At 33.9% G+C, this 17,669-nt stretch overlaps 1 protein-coding gene across 1 annotated transcript; it reads left to right on the forward strand.

The window, feature by feature from the left end:
* Nucleotides 1-8,246: 8,246 nt before the first annotated feature.
* Nucleotides 8,247-14,676, forward strand: NKX6-2 (NK6 homeobox 2). Its single transcript, XM_069755903.1, has 3 exons — nucleotides 8,247-8,828; nucleotides 11,178-11,350; nucleotides 14,391-14,676. The coding sequence occupies exons 1-3, from the start codon at nucleotides 8,402-8,404 to the stop codon at nucleotides 14,637-14,639; spliced, it is 849 nt and encodes a 282-aa protein (XP_069612004.1). The 5' UTR covers nucleotides 8,247-8,401; the 3' UTR covers nucleotides 14,640-14,676.
* Nucleotides 14,677-17,669: the final 2,993 nt, after the last annotated feature.

Consider the following 17,669-nt stretch of genomic DNA (forward strand, 5'->3'; position numbering starts at 1 on the left):
ACTGGTAGAACACCACACTACCTAATGACTCAATGTGTTGCTTGACACTTCCCTATTGGGGAGAGTGCATTTTAAACAAGAAGCCTCCCAGCTTAAGGCTGGTAGCCTTCTTGCAGGTGTACTGTTACAACAAATGCCTCTCAGCTATAGGCTGGTATCCTTCTTGCAGGTGTACTGTTACGACAAATGCCTCTCAGCTATAGGCTGGTAGCCTTCTTGCAGGTGTACTGTTACAACAAATGCCTCCCAGCTATAGGCTGGTAGCCTTCTTGCAGGTGTACTGTTACGACAAATGCCTCTCAGCTATAGGCTGGTAGCCTTCTTGCAGGTGTACTGTTACGACAAATGCCTCTCAGCTATAGGCTGGTAGCCTTCTTGCAGGTGTACTGTTACAACAAATGCCTCTCAGCTATAGGCTGGTAGCCTTCTTGCAGGTGTACTGTTATGACAAATGCCTCTCAGCTATAGGCTGGTAGCCTTCTTGCAGGTGTACTGTTATGACAAATGCCTCTCAGCTATAGGCTGGTAGCCTTCTTGCAGGTGTACTGTTACAACAAATGCCTCTCAGCTATAGGCTGGTAGCCTTCTTGCAGGTGTACTGTTACAACAAATGCCTCCCAGCTATAGGCTGGTATCCTTCTTGCAGGTGTACTGTTAAAACAAATGCCTCCCAGCTATGCCTCCCAGCTATAGGCTGGGAGCATTTTATCAGATACAGAAACTGGAAGGAGACATGGAGCATGTGGGGGACCACATCGCACGGCTGGGACAGTGAGTATGGGAACCATACAGGGGCACCGGCAATAGCGTTACACAGTTTCAGATTGTTGGGAGAGAGGCGCTAGTGCACGTTTAACATTGGCTCCACAGTAGCTTCAGAATACACCCCTGGGTTACAATGTTTAATCCCTATCTGTAGAATTAACTGACAATTAAATACCTTTTAAAAAGTATTTTTTTTAATGTCAAAATAGAGCTAAGCTTTCGTACACTCATATCATAAAGGAGTGTTGTGTGCTCCATACTATAAGCTACGCCTCCATTTGTCATCATTTTTATAATTAGTTTTCTGTATTGATTCATAAAAAAATATTGAGAGAAAGATTGTGGCCTGTTCCACCGCATTCCATATTATGCTTGATTGCCCTATATTCGGCTGTTTTTCTCCCCTCCGGTGAGGTAGTAAAACTCTGGCGGGAACATGGTGGCAGAACTTATACCAGTTTTATGACTGACAAAGCACATTCATATGGGTCACATACAAACCAGGCAGACAAATACCTGAACCTGAAAGGTCTCTGTTCAGACTAGGAAAAGCCGTTCTCTGACCCTGGTAGCTGTTCTCTGAGCCTGGTCTGTTCCTGCCTGACTCCGGAGGTTGGCACCCTAAGATAATGTATTGACACCCGCACTCAATGGCGGCTTACCCTGAATGTCCTCATCAGCTCCTAGGATCCCTAGAGTAGCAGTTCCCTAAGAAGAAAAGGAGTCACACACAAAACTACTGCAACCAACACAAACAACAGCAAAGTGACTGAATCCAACAAAGTTTATCACCAGCAGAAAACACCAGCAGGGGGAAGTTATTTAAAGCTGCACCCGAAAGGTGATAGGACAGACAGACAGAGTCAATGAAAAACATGTTACCAAAACCGACAGAAGCAAAGATAACAGAACTAAAACATCCAAAGAAAAGGTTTTACCAGTTGTGGCTCAGTGGAAAGAGACGCCGACCACAGAACACAGAATCATGGGTTCGAGTCCAGAAGCATGACAGCCAGTTTTATTTAGGATTATTCCTATCACCCTGGAGCATCAAATGTTGGCTTGAAAAAGGTCCTATGTGCCGGAAACTTTGCATTTATCTTTTGTAAGTGGCAACCAATAAAGAGATCCTTGGTGCCTGATAGACAAATCATTGGTAGGGAAAGGTTAAACGTGATGGACTTATGCCTTTTTTTCAACCTATGTAACTATTGAAAACCCTATATATCACACAAGCAGGTAAATACTAAATTCGAAGTGTTATATAAATAATAGTTACATTATATAATATGATTTGCAATCAGTGAGGGTACGATTTACTGGATTAGATTTATCTAGGATGTTAAAATAAAGCGTTTTCCTGCTTTAATCAATATTGTCCACGAGAGGGCGCCGTAAGACCAGCCTGTTTGAGCCACCTGCGTGCCAAGGACCTGGTTAGCAACAGACCCAGGAAATTAATAAAAGTTTGCATTTCTGAGATTTTTAAAAAAATATTAACATAATATCACACAACGGTATAAAAAAAAACCAAAAAACAAAGTGTAGAATATTGCCCTATGCAATTTTACAATAAAATAAACTTCCTGCCACTGAATACACCCAGAAAAAAATGAATTAAATATTAAAGAAATAAAATAAACAAACACAATATTAATAAAATATAAACACTCAACTTATCCATCTTCTATTCTGTAAACCTTGTTTCCTATTGATATTTTCTGGTTTAAGAGAAAAAAAAACAACGAGTAACTGATGAAAGTGATCACTGTGTTACTACAATATGTCCAGCTTAGATTATTTCTGCATTAGGCTTGTAATGAAAGGAGAATTTCTCAGGAGCAGAGTGTGTGAATGTGAAGAAGTGCATTTACAGGACATCTCTGGGTAACATGGAGCTGAGGGCTGGATGACAGATCAGCTCTACATAAACTCACAGGAGAACTGGAGGATTTTACAGGTCTGGCCATAAAGAGAGGGGGTCTATAAAGAGCCATTACTATCACATCTGCTGACACACTGAGGGTCCTGCCCATCCAGACAGCGACCTCCCCTCTCCACAGACCCCACTGTGCCTGAAGGTTCTGATCCAGCAGCTTTTATCCCAGGACTGCCCATCTACTGTGGCCAATAATGATGATGATGAAATTCACACATATTGACTTATAGGAATATACCCATAGGGGCATTCACAATAAAAAAATATGCATCGGTATAGAAATAACTATATATTAGTACTCAAGTGTTAAAAGCTACAAGAATAATTCAATATTTTATTATAATAATAATTGATTCAAAATTTTCATAGTTAAATATTATAATTTGTTTCATATTATTATTATTATTATTATTATTATTATTATTATTATTATCTGTAGTATTGTGTTTATTACTAGATTAATTATGTCTATTATTATGTTTATTATTAGGTTATGTTATTAGATTAATTATATGTTTATTATTATTAGGTTAATTATGTTTATTATTAGGTTTATTACTATATTATATTTATTATGGTTATTATTAGGTTAACAATTATGTGTAGTATTATTATCTGTACTATTATTATATCATTATAATTATGATTATGTTTATTTTTGGATTAGGTGTTTTATTTTTATTAATATTATTATTATTATTATTATTATTATTATTAATAAGAGTAGTAGAGTACTATGTTCTTGCTGTTATTGTCTGTATTATTATTATTATTATTAATAATAATAATATATTATTTTTATTTCATTGTTGTTATAATAATAATAATATTATTATTATTATTATTATTATTATTATTATTATTTCTGCTCAGGAGTGAAAATATCTACAAATAATAATCATCGACCTATAAATTATAATCCAGCAGTCCTGAACTATTGTAGACCTCTTTTAATAGAGATATTGGTAGTAAAGATTATGTGGATCACAATAATAGTAATAATAATAATAATAATAATAATATTCATTTACTTCATTTTTAATAATCCTATACTCATAGTACTAGCACTATGTGATTATGTCACTGTAACCTTTCTCTTTCTGCTCTTTCATGATGTGCAATAAAAAAATATATATATACTTCCGATGAAGGAGCCTCCGTGCTCTGATAGCTTGCAAATATCATTTTTTTCTGGTTAGCCGTATCAGTCTTTTAATATTTTTTGTCTTTTGGGGCATAAAAGTGTTTACATATTTGTGCTTTTTCGAAATCTGAAAATGACTAAAATTCAAATAATAATAATCCAAAGATAATGATTATCATTTGCAGCAATAATCATAGCGTTACAATATTTATTTATGATGTTGTTTATTATATTGGAATTATTCATTATTGCATTAATATTACCCTGCGGTATTTAGTATTGTGTTTTTATTAGTTGCATTATTAAATTTATAAATAATAATAATAATAATAATAAGTATATATATTATTAGCGCTAAATCTCATTAATAATTATGTATAAAGCTTTTCCCCAATACAGGTCATCACAAGAGATAAAACAGTATTTTGGGACGTCCATTATGACTGTCCATATCAGTGCAGAGGAGAGAGGAGCAGGGCACGATTACTGCCCCACAAGTGTCAGTGACAGCGACAAATGCGGCAGCATCCTGCGACTCCACAGATCTGCTCTCTCAGCCTGGAGTGACATATGTGCGACATTTCACCTATCATCTGCGACATTTCACCTATCATCTGCGACATTTCACCTATCATCTGCGACATTTCACCTATCATCTGATACTGTCCAATAGAAGATCAATAGCGTCCCAAAATAATATATATATATATATATATATATATATATATACATATATATATATGTATATATATATATATATATATATATATATATATATATATATATATATATATATATATATATATACATACACACACACATGGATGAATATACATATATATATATATATATATATATATATATATATATATATATATATATATACACACACACACATGGATGAGGGACACCTGGCTGTATACAGGTCAGTGACTGCTGGCTCCTGCTATACTAACTGCAGAGGAGGAAGAGTATGGGACTTGTTGTGCAGCAGATCTGCAGACAGGATGACTGTAAGTAAAAAAAGGAAGCAATATGCTTTTAAATTGCAAATATATTGTTTAATAGGTAATAATCATACACCAGCAATCTGTACTGAAGACAAGCAGACATTTGTTTGATGGCAGCTACATATTACATCTCCAGATGTGAAGGCATACAGGGGAGCCCTGCTCTTTACTTGCCCCCTTACTATGAGGCTTCTACACTCCTAGCATTCATACTGTGATAATCATAACAATAATACAAACAATAGCAACAAGAACATAATATTAAACAGAATAAAAAAAAACTAATAAAGTGATAGTAGATTACAGATCGCCATTATCCTAAACTCTAACTTAAGTCTATGAATTATAATTGTGATTAAAACACTTAACCCGTTAGAACCAGGACACAAAATCGAAGTTTGGAGCATAAATATTATGTGATTAATATATCCATCCATAAACCCATATGTACAATGGGAAATATTCCGAATCTACAGTAATTAGTTGAAATGATCCTAAGTCTCAGGTATTAGAGACAAACTAATACACAGGATATTATACTGCAACTAACCGCAATGATCGAAGCAGTGATGATATCCAGTCTTATTACAATTCTTTATGTTCAAATAAAGAAAAAAAAACAGGTACGGATGTATTCGAAAAATAATTAATAATATTGGTGCAATTTCTCATTTTTCTGTAGGGTCTGACTATAGAACAGATATTCTAGAGAAGGAGCCTAAGGATAGATGGACGGATGGATAGATAATAGATAGATAGATATAAAATCAGAAAAAAAAGATAGGTAGATAGATTGATAGAAGAATGGATGGATATAGATAATAGATAGATGATAGATAGATAGATAGATAGATAGATAGATAGATAGATAGATAGATAATAGATGATAGATAATAAATATATAGACATATAGAGACATAGATAGATAGATAGATAGATATATAGAGATAGATAGATAGATAGATAGATAGATAGATAGATAGATAGATAGATAGATAGATAGATAATAGATAGATAAATATATAGACATAGATAGATAGATTGACAGATAGATGATTGATAGATAGATAGATAGATAGATAGAGATAGATAGATAGATAGATAGATAGATAGATAGATAATAGATAGATAAATATATAGACATAGATAGATAGATTGACAGATAGATGATAGATAGATAGATAGATAGATAGATAGATAGATAGATAGATAGATAGATAGATAGATAGATAGATGGATGGATAGATAGATAGATAGATAGATAATAGATAGATAGATAGATAGATAGATGAATAGATAGATAGATAGATAGATAATCGATAGATAGATAATAGATAGACATATAGATAGATGATAGATAGATAGATAGATAGATAGATAGATAGATAGATAGATAGATAGATAATAGATGATAGATAGATAATAGATAGATAGATAGACATATAGATAAATGATAGATAGATAGATAGATAGATAGATAATAGATACATATGAATAATGGAGGTGTTGGTGTATGTATATGGTGTGTATACCCTGTGTGTATAATGGACAGAGGTCTGGGAGGGAGCTGGGGACCTTGTCATTTCAGGACTATATTAATGGCAGCAGTTTGTCACTCTGGGCAATCAGGACAGGTCACATCCCATCATTTCTCATTCATTCTAGCAGACAGGCCTCTCCTATATCCACATATAACCCTCTCCATGTGGAGGGTCTCAGCACATAATAATATCTCCAGGAGAGAGAGAAGGGGTCTTCAGACTATATACAATGGAAGCCTGAAGACAAAAAGCTCCTAGTGATGAGAAGACATTGTGGGGTGTGATGGCTGAATGCACAATCTCCATTTACTGTCTCTATTGTGTTCTGCCTGTAAAGTCCCTACCTCCAATGTGTGCCCCCCGAATCTCCCACCACCGCCTGCCGCCGCTGCTGCTGCAGAACTTCTCCTCTCTGGAAAACAAGCAAAAGTCGCACCGCTGTGTCTGCAAAGGTTGGAAGTTTCAAACATCCGAAAAGTAAAATAGAAGCATATTCATGGAGTAATAGAAATAATCTAATAAATATTAGGAACTTATGTAATGTTAGGACTGCTACAATACAACTATATCCACAATATAACTGCTAGTAGTAAAAGAGTTCTAATGCTGATAATAGGAGCAATAATGCAACTAACACCACTACTGAAAGTGAGAAAACAGCTAAGCAACACCAAATAAATAAACCCATAAATGCAGAAAGACCCAAATAGATACATTCACTAATAAAACTACTCTTTAGCACCAACAGAATAAACAACATTACTATATATATATATATATATATATATATATATATATATATATATATATATATATATATATATATCTGATACAATAATACTATAATAATACTGCAATAATATGAATGCAACCAGTAATACTATAATACAACAACAATGATAATAATATAATGATTATAATACAATAACAGCAATGATAATACAATAAAATAATATTACTACAAAACAACAATGACAATAATATAATAATACTGTAACACAACAATGATAATACAATAGAATAATAATACTATAAAACAATTGCAATAATAATAATAATATAATAATAATAATAATACCATAATCCAACAATGATAATACAATAAAATAATCCAACAATGATAATACTACTACAATAATACTGATAAATATATAATAACATAGTAATAATAATAATAATAATAATAAAAGGTGTGATACTACCAAGAGCCTCCAGAATAATGATTCCACTACTTATAATAAATAATAATAATAATTTCCATTTTGGCAGCAGACCCCACATCGATGCTACAAGTTGTAGCTGTTTGGGATAATTGAGCACAATGAGTGGAGATCTATTTGCTCTTGGTGATTTATAAGGACCCAATATATCTAAATATATATATATATATATATATATATATATATATATATATATATATATATATATATATATATATCCACGAGTGTCTGCTGCTTCTCTGTGGGTAATTATTTACTATAGATCACTGTGATTATTGCACTTTATTTCTTGCCTTTTTAACTAAGACAAATGAATCGTCCTCCCATAATGACCATCATCCCATCTCCATTCTCCCCCTGTGATCAGATCCAGGGCTATAGATTCCTCACTAAACTCTCATTGCCGGGGATTTATTTGGTGGCTGGAGATAAATCAGTGTGCATGGACCGCCATGTGCAGCACCTGCCTGTATCCTCGGGGCTGAGCGCAGCAGTGACGTGTGCAGAGCGGGGGCCTGGGCTGGGGCTGGCCAATCAGGGGCCTGGGCTGGCAGGTGCTGGCCAGTTATCAGAGCTCCAGGATGACTGGGTGGCAGTGGGCTGTGTGCAGGGCTCAGGCTGGGGACACTCCGCTCCTCCAGGATCCATCAGCAGCAGCAGCAGCAGGGGCCCATAGACTAGGCTGGATGCTGGAGGCTGGTCTTCTGCAGAGGCTTCAGTGGTGGCTGAGGACTGCTCTGGTTTCCCACACAGGCTGAGGCTGCTCTGGACGCTCATCCCCAATGTTAGCTGTGGGGCAGATGGATACTAACAGACAGAGTGCATTCGTGCTGAGCAGTACCCCCCTGGCAGCCCTGCACAACATGGCAGAGATGAAGACCACCTTGTTCCCTTATGCCTTGCAGAATCCTTCTAACTTCAAAGCCCCAAACTTGTCGGCTCTGAGTGCACAGTTCCCCCTGGGGACACCTCATGGGATTAGTGACATTCTCAGCAGACCCCTGGGCACCGCTCTGGGGGCATCGGGCACCCTGCTCTCCAGCCTGCCTCGCATCAATGGACTTGCCACTTCCACGGGGATGTATTTTAACCCAGCAGCTGTGTCTAGATACCCCAAACCACTGGCTGAGCTGCCAGGGAGACCCCCGATCTTCTGGCCAGGAGTTATGCAGACCTCTCCATGGAGGGATCCCAGGCTGGCCTGTCCTGGTAAGTGCGACCCCACACGAATCACACGTAGAAGATCAGTGCAGCAGCATCATCACTAGGAACAGAACATGGGCCAGGGCAGCACAGCTGTGAGCTCAGCATTACCAGAAAATGTATTCTTACTATTAATGTGTCATTCATAATAACCTGCATTATTACAGTGTATGCCTCAGTGCATACTATGAATAGTGCAGAAGATTCCACAACAGATAATATATAGTGCAATATACACCAATATATATATACTGTACATAGTACAGTAGATTCCACAACAGATAATATAGTGCAATATACACCAAAATATATACTATATATAGTCCAATATACACCAAAATATATACTATATATAGTACTGTAGATTCCACATCAGATAATATATAGTCCAATATACACCAAAATATATAGTACAGTATACACCTAAATATATATATTCTATATATATATAGTACAGTATACACCAAAATATATACTATATATAGTGCAATATACACCAAAATATATACTGTACATAGTACAGTAGATTCCACAACAGATAATATATAGTGCAATATACAACAATATATATACTCTATATATATATATAGTCCAATATACACCAAAATATATATATAGTACAGTATACACCAAAATATATACTGTACATAGTACAGTAGATTCCACCTCAGATAATATAGTGCAATATACACCAATATATATATATATATATATAGTACAGTAGATTCCACATCAGATAATATATAGTACAGTATACACCACAATATGATTGATATATATATATATAGTGCAATATACACCAAAATATATACTATACATAGTACAGTAGATTCCACAACTAATAATATATAGTACAATATGCACCACAATATGATATATATACAGTACATATACACCAAAATATATACTATAAATTGTACATTATACACCACAATATATACTAGATATAGTACAGTAGATTCCACAACTGATAATATATAGCAGAGTATACACCACAATATATACTGTTTATATAGTCCAGTATACACCAAAATATAAACTATGCATCTATATATAGTACAGTATGAACCACAATACATAGAGGAAATAGTATAGAAAATACCCTAGTAGATTTTATATATATATATATATATATATATATATATATATATATATATATATATATATATATATATATATATATATATATATATATATATACATAGTACAGTAGATACCACAATACATATATATATATATATATATATATATATATATATCGTACAGTAGATACCACAATACATATATATATATATGTATCGTACAGTAGACACCACAATACATATATATATATATATACATATTTGTATAGTACAGTAAATACCACAATACATATATATATATATATGTATAGTACAATAGATACCACACTACATATATATATATAGTACAATAGATACCACACTACATATATATATATATATATATATATATATATATGCATATTTGTATAGTACAGTAAATACCACAATACATATATATATATATATATATATATATATATATAGTACAATAGATACCACAATACATATATATATATATATATAGTACAATAGATACCACACTACATATATATATATATATATATATATATATATATATATAGTACAATAGATACCACACTACATATATATATATATATATATATATATGCATATTTGTATAGTACAGTAAATACCACAATATATATATATATATATATATATATATATATATATATATATATATATATATATATATATAGTACAATAGATACCACAATACATATATATATATATATATATATATATATATATATATATATATATATATAGTACAATAGATACCACACTACATATATATATATATATATATATATATATATGTATTGTACAGTATATACCACAATGCAAAGTATATGTTACAGTATATAATATATAGTACAGTAAGTATCACTATATATGACAGTATATACCATATTCTATACGATATAGTGCATATATACCACAATATATACTGTGCAGCACAGTATATAGCAGAATATAACACGATGGGCTGCTGCCTCAGAGTTAATAGTCAGAGATCTCTATCCTGGATGTTAGACCCTCCAGTAACATTATTGTGACCAGTGTCCCCATATTCAGGCTTTTCTTGTTATCACATACGTTGCTGCATGATGTCATTATAAATAGTTATAACATGAAACCAAATCCTAAATTCCAAGCTGCTTATCCAGAAAATGATTTGAATCTGATGGTGCTTTCCTGCTTCTGTGGTGGTACTACAACGCCCAGCAGGCTCTTTACTAATTGCTGTTATTACTGGTGATGTCTTTAGCACAAGCCGGGCTGATGCTGGACAAAGACGGCAAAAAGAAGCACTCGAGGCCCACATTCTCGGGGCAACAGATATTCGCCCTGGAGAAGACCTTCGAGCAGACCAAATACTTGGCAGGGCCAGAAAGGGCACGACTGGCATATTCCCTGGGCATGACCGAGTCTCAGGTCAAGGTAAGAAGCTGCACCCCTGGCATCACAGATATGGCGGCTTCATACATAGGATATGTTCAGCACTATATATATTCTGTAACTTATAGATACTGCTATCAGGATTGGCTCTTTATAGATGTAACACTATATGTTTCTAAGCTACAGTTTTCAGCTCATAAAGCACAGTATATCATTATATACAATATAATAAAAACTATCTACATTATAAGTGATATACTATAAATATATATTAATTAACATTGATTATAGAATATATATTGTATATATTATACACACACACATTTATTATATATAGGTTTGTGTAGATATATATATTTAACATACACACAATAACACAATATTTACTATATATATTACTACTATACATAGTAATATATAATACTATTTTTAGTATATTACTGTAATTATAGATTGCAGAGTAGTAATAATATGTAACCATTTACTACATATAGTGTAATATTAAAAACATAGTATATTTATAATTACTGATATAGCTACTGTAGTAATAATAATACATAATATATTACAGTATGTATAGTGTAATATTACCGATATTACATATATTATTGATAGCTTTCTTACATAATTTTTAAGTTTATATATGAAATTGTATTATTTCATTTTACGATTGTCTTTTTTTTTTCTACCATTCACATTGTTTATAGAGAATCTATCATAATGTAACAACAATTGTAGAATGCAAACAATAATAAGAAGCAGGTTTTGCTATATACCATGTATTGGATATGATTAGCATAAAGTGCTCCTGACAGGCAGTAATAATTATTAATGACAAGTCTATTACAGATAATGACAAATCACTGAGCTGTCACTTTTATTCTACATTTCAATTACAGTCTGGTCGGAATTTTATTTCACATTTGTTTATTTGATGGGAAGGGAGGAGAGATTTCATATAACTTATTGTTTTATTTTAATTGCAAATTTATTGCACAAATGAGAATTAAACGATCTGAAATAAAAAAAAAAGCAGATGGAAACATCTATATACACTAAACTATAAAAATAATAATAATAATCACCATATAATGTATGTATGTGAATGTGACTGACTGCAGTGCTGGAGACACCTGCACACCGAACTACTAGAGTTTAAGCAAAACAGTTGTTTTTCCTAATAATTTAATCATTTATGAGCTGGATATAAAGAAGTAATTGCAATATATATCCCTATAGAAATAGTATATATGTACTTGGGAAAACTAAAGTATAAATATCTTGATTTTAATTCGCTCCTAATATGGGAATCTACTGGATAGTAATAGTAATAGTAACAGCTCTGCTCACTGTGTCCATGATCAGCCTGCAGAATAAGAAATACAATGTACAGACACATAGTAAGGGCCCAGTATAATGCAGCATTGCATGCTCAATAACACCAGGAGCAAAGGTGCAAGGAACTGGCATGGAGCGATTGATAGGGTAATATGTGATGTTAGTGGACTTTCAGATTTTTTTTTTTGTTGAAGATAGAAAAAAATAATACATCACACAAAATGTATTACTACAATCATGTAAATTCCATGCAACTTTTTTTTAAGCATTCATTTTAATTATTTGCCATAGTTCTTGAATGTTTTATATGTAATTTTTAAGACCACATTATAATTTTCTTTTTCTTTATATTCGTTTCATTTATTTCATTACCAACTGTAGAGCTTTCCAGGCATACATCAATCCCCCAATATACACAAATGCTCCCAATAAAGAAAATTAGAAAATGTAATAGCCCATTACGACCGCCATGTGTACACACACACACACACACACACACACACACACACACACACACACACACACACACACACATATATATATATATATATATATATATATATATATATATATAACTTATGTATTTATTTTCTTTTCTTGTTTTAGGATTTGTATATAAAGGGGACTTCTGAAAAAAAGTTCCAGTGTGTATGTGTGCGTGTGTATATATATATATATATATATATATATATATATATAATTATAAGTAACACTATAACTTATGGAATATACTGTATATATATTTATATATATATATATATATATATATATTATGTGTGTATGTATATATATATATATATATTTATTTATTTATATCTGCATGTAATTAATTATAATTAACACTATAAGTTATGGAATATACTGTATATATATTTATATATATATTATGTGTATATATATATATATATATATATATTTATATCTTCATATAAATAATTATATTTAACACTATAACTTATGGAATATACTGTATATATATTTATATATATATATTATTTTTGTATGTATATATATTTATATCTGCATGTAATTAATTATAAGTAACACTATAATTTATGGAACTTGTAGATACTAGTATTAGTTTTTAATTAGTGTATATATATATATATATATATATATATTTATATATGCATGTAATTAATTATAAATAACACTACAACTTATGGAACTTGTAGATACTAGTACTGGGTTTTTATCAGTAATATGTTATATGTGTCATACCTTATTGTGATAGTCAGCACAATATATTTCATATTTTCTATATTGCTATAAATGTAAAGTAATTTTATATATGGTACTAGAGACACATTGTTATTGTATGATTTAGCAATGTACAATTTACCAGTATAATATATATGTATATATCAGTACATACTTTATTTTATATGATGCTCTTACAGTGTAGTCACAGTATATATAGAGAGATAGAAAGATACTCCATAGCAAATTTATTAGCAATTAGCAACTTACTTTATTATCAAAATAATTAGGTCTTAACAGTGAGCAGTTATTCTTTGCTTTTATTGTTTCCACCTTGCATCATTATTATATACAATGTGGAAAGTATTATTTGTATAACGTAAGCATTATTTCTGATACCATAGACATACAGTTACAGAGTGTATGTAGATGTGTTCTTACTTATTAGCAGCAGTTGTGTATCACATACCCTGCACACACTGTGTATTGTGCTAGGACACATGGTTGTGGTTTCTCATGGGTGATTATCCTGCTTGTTATATAGGTTTGGTTCCAAAATCGGAGGACAAAGTGGAGGAAAAGACATGCAGCAGAGATGGCCACAGCCAAGAAGAAGCATGACTCCGAAACAGAGAAGATGAAAGAGAGCTCAGACAATGAGGAGGATGATGAGTACAACAAACCCCTGGACCCCAACTCAGATGATGAGAAAATCTCCAGGTTGTTGAAAAAGCACAAAAACGCAAACTTGAATCTGCTGAGTCCATGCAGCAATAACTCGGACACCTTGTGATCCTCTCCTTCAGAGACTGCACCTCTTCCTAAACTCCTTCCTTATGGAACCCCCAGAGCCTGCACCTATTCCCTCCCTCATATCCCCAGAGACAGCACCTCTTCCTTCACCCTTATCCCCAGAGACTGAACCTTGTTTTTCACCCTCCTCCCCAGAGACTGCACCTATACTTTTACCCTTTTACCCCAGAGCCTGCACCTCTTCCTTTAACCTTTTACCCAGAGCCTGCACCTCTTCCTTTAACCTTCTCCCCCAGAGACTGCACCTCTTCCTTCACCCTTCTTCCCCAGAGCCTGCACCTCTTCCTTCACCCTTCTTCCCCAGAGCCTGCACCTATTCCTTCACCCTTCTTCCCCAGAGCCTGCACCTCTTCCTTCACCCTTCTTCCCCAGAGACTGCACCTATTCCTTCACCCTTCTTCCCCAGAGACTGCACCTCTTCCTTCACCCTTCTCCCCCAGAGACTGCACCTCTTCCTTCACCCTTCTCCCCCAGAGACTGCACCTATTCCTTCACCCTTCTTCCCCAGAGACTGCACCTCTTCCTTCACCCTTCTCCCCAGAGACTGCACCTCTTCCTTCACCCTTCTCCCCAGAGACTGCACCTCTTCCTTCACCCTTCTCCCCCAGAGACTGCACCTCTTCCTTCACCCTTCTCCCCCAGAGACTGCACCTATTCCTTCACCCTTCTCCCCCAGAGACTGCACCTCTTCCTTCACCCTTCTCCCCAGAGACTGCACCTCTTCCTTCACCCTTCTCCCCCAGAGACTGCACCTCTTCCTTCACCCTTCTCCCCAGAGACTGCACCTATTCCTTCACCCTTCTCCCCAGAGACTGCACCTATTCCTTCACCCTTCTCCCCCAGAGACTGCACCTCTTCCTTCACCCTTCTCCCCCAGAGACTGCACCTCTTCCTTCACCCTTCTCCCCCAGAGACTGCACCTCTTCCTTCACCCTTCTCCCCCAGAGACTGCACCTCTTCCTTCACCCTTCTCCCCCAGAGACTGCACCTATTCCTTCACCCTTCTCCCCCAGAGACTGCACCTATTCCTTCACCCTTCTCCCCAGAGACTGCACATTTTCTTTCCCTACTACATCACATAACCCCAGAGACTGAACCTCTTTCCTTCCACTTCCTCTAGAGCTTGCACCTCTCCCTTTTCCTTCCCATTGCAGGAGCTCCAGTCCAGCCTGCACCTTTTCCATCCCCTCCTCACCCCAGGACCTCACATCCACAGAGGGGGCCTCCTCCTGACTGCCTTCATCTCAAGACCTCTTCTCCAAAGGCTGCAGCTCATCCCTACCCTCCTCACCCCAAGAACCTCTTTTTAAAGCGCTTTACCAGCTGAGATGACCAGGGTATTCACATTATAAATAAGAGTTGTATGTGTATGTAAGTGCTATGTGTTGTACAGACTAAATTGTATGTTGAGATGTATATATATTTTTTACAGAATAAGTTATAAAAATCTTATCGCTTGTATATATTAGGCTGAAAGGACTCTGAATGATTCCCTGTCATAATATATCACCCTTCCAACCCCATGCCCTTCTATTATTACACCGCCCATACATATAATATATATATATATATATATATATATATATATATATATATATATATATATACAATTTGTTACTTGTTTTGTACAGATCTTCCTGTCACTTTGTATATAGAAAATTATAGATTTTTTTTTCCGGGTGTGTTGTTTTCCAAGGCAATAAAATTAAGCTCTTTGCATTTCTCTCAAGTCCACCCCCTGAAAAAAAAAAGGCCTGTACCCCAAAACCTGCCAAAAATACAGTGACATGAAAAAAACCATCAACCTGACATTGTGCTCCAGTTACTGGAAACAAAAACAACTTTGTATAAAAAATAAAATAAATTATTTAACAACTTATTAAGAGATTGTCGGTATATGTTCTGTGTTCTGGAATTCTCCTCTGGTTCTTAATTGTACAAATAGGTAATTAATGATAAGTAGATTCTTATGTTTACACTTTATTTTTAGCGATAAATTCTAAATATATGCTAAATAGATAGGTAGAAAGATATATAGATGGATACATAGACAGAAGAGAGGGATGTTCGAAACATTCTTTACAGACTGTGTTTGTGCCTGTCTGATACATGTAATCCAGGATTTTATGTGTAATTAATTGTCTAACTGCTGCACATAAATTGTAAACTGGATTTAATACATATATAAAAAATAGGGCATTTTCTTGCATAAATGTGCACATAGATATTATGCTATAAATACACAAGAAAACTTGCTATTTTTAGTATATATCTAGAAGTATATAATTCTAAGCACTAAAGCCAACATCTCGTAAAAAATAAATTTACCAATTTATGTACAGCAACCATAATAAGTGTATTAAACAATTACATATAAAATCATGAATTAACCCTGCTGTTCTGTTCGGTCTGGGGAGACCTATTTTGAACTTTGGTATTTTTTGGGGTGTTCAAGATGCGATTCTGAAACTTGTGGTTGATTGACTTAAATGAGGATGGGTCGGTCGGCCACGGGTTTCAGAGCCGCATCTTGAATATTTTAAAGAATATTGAAGTTCAAAGTCGGTCATTTTTGACCAACAGAACAGCAGGGTTAAATGTATGACACACACGCAACCCATTAATGTGCATTTATGCACATGTACATATAGAATTTTTACAATACATTGTATAACTGAAGTTAATTATTTTTACTATATATCTCAATACTTTCAATAAATAATATGTGTACTATAGTATGTGTGTGTATGGATACAGTGGGGAAAATAAGTATTTGATACACTGTCGATTTTGCAAGTTTCCCCACCTACAAAGAATAGAGAGGTCTGTAATTTTTATCGTTAGGTACACTTCAACTGTGAGAGACAGAATCTTCAAATAAAAAATAACCCAGAAAATCACATTGAATGATTTTTACATAATTAATTTGCATTTTATTGCATGAAATAAGTATTTGATCCAATAGAAACTTAATATTTGGTACAGAAACCTTTGTTTGCAATTATAGAGG

The sequence above is a fragment of the Ranitomeya imitator genome, chromosome 2 (genome assembly GCF_032444005.1).
Source record: "Ranitomeya imitator isolate aRanImi1 chromosome 2, aRanImi1.pri, whole genome shotgun sequence".
Taxonomy (NCBI): Eukaryota; Metazoa; Chordata; class Amphibia; order Anura; family Dendrobatidae; genus Ranitomeya; species Ranitomeya imitator.

Bases quoted from the DNA above. Each gene is read 5' to 3' on its own strand.
- NKX6-2 (XM_069755903.1), top strand. From the start codon at position 8,402: ATGTTAGCTGTGGGGCAGATGGATACTAACAGACAGAGTGCATTCGTG. The intron at 8,829-11,177 runs GTAAGTGCGACC...TGATGTCTTTAG, and splicing joins TCCCAGGCTGGCCTGTCCTG to CACAAGCCGGGCTGATGCTG. The intron at 11,351-14,390 runs GTAAGAAGCTGC...CTTGTTATATAG, and splicing joins TGACCGAGTCTCAGGTCAAG to GTTTGGTTCCAAAATCGGAG.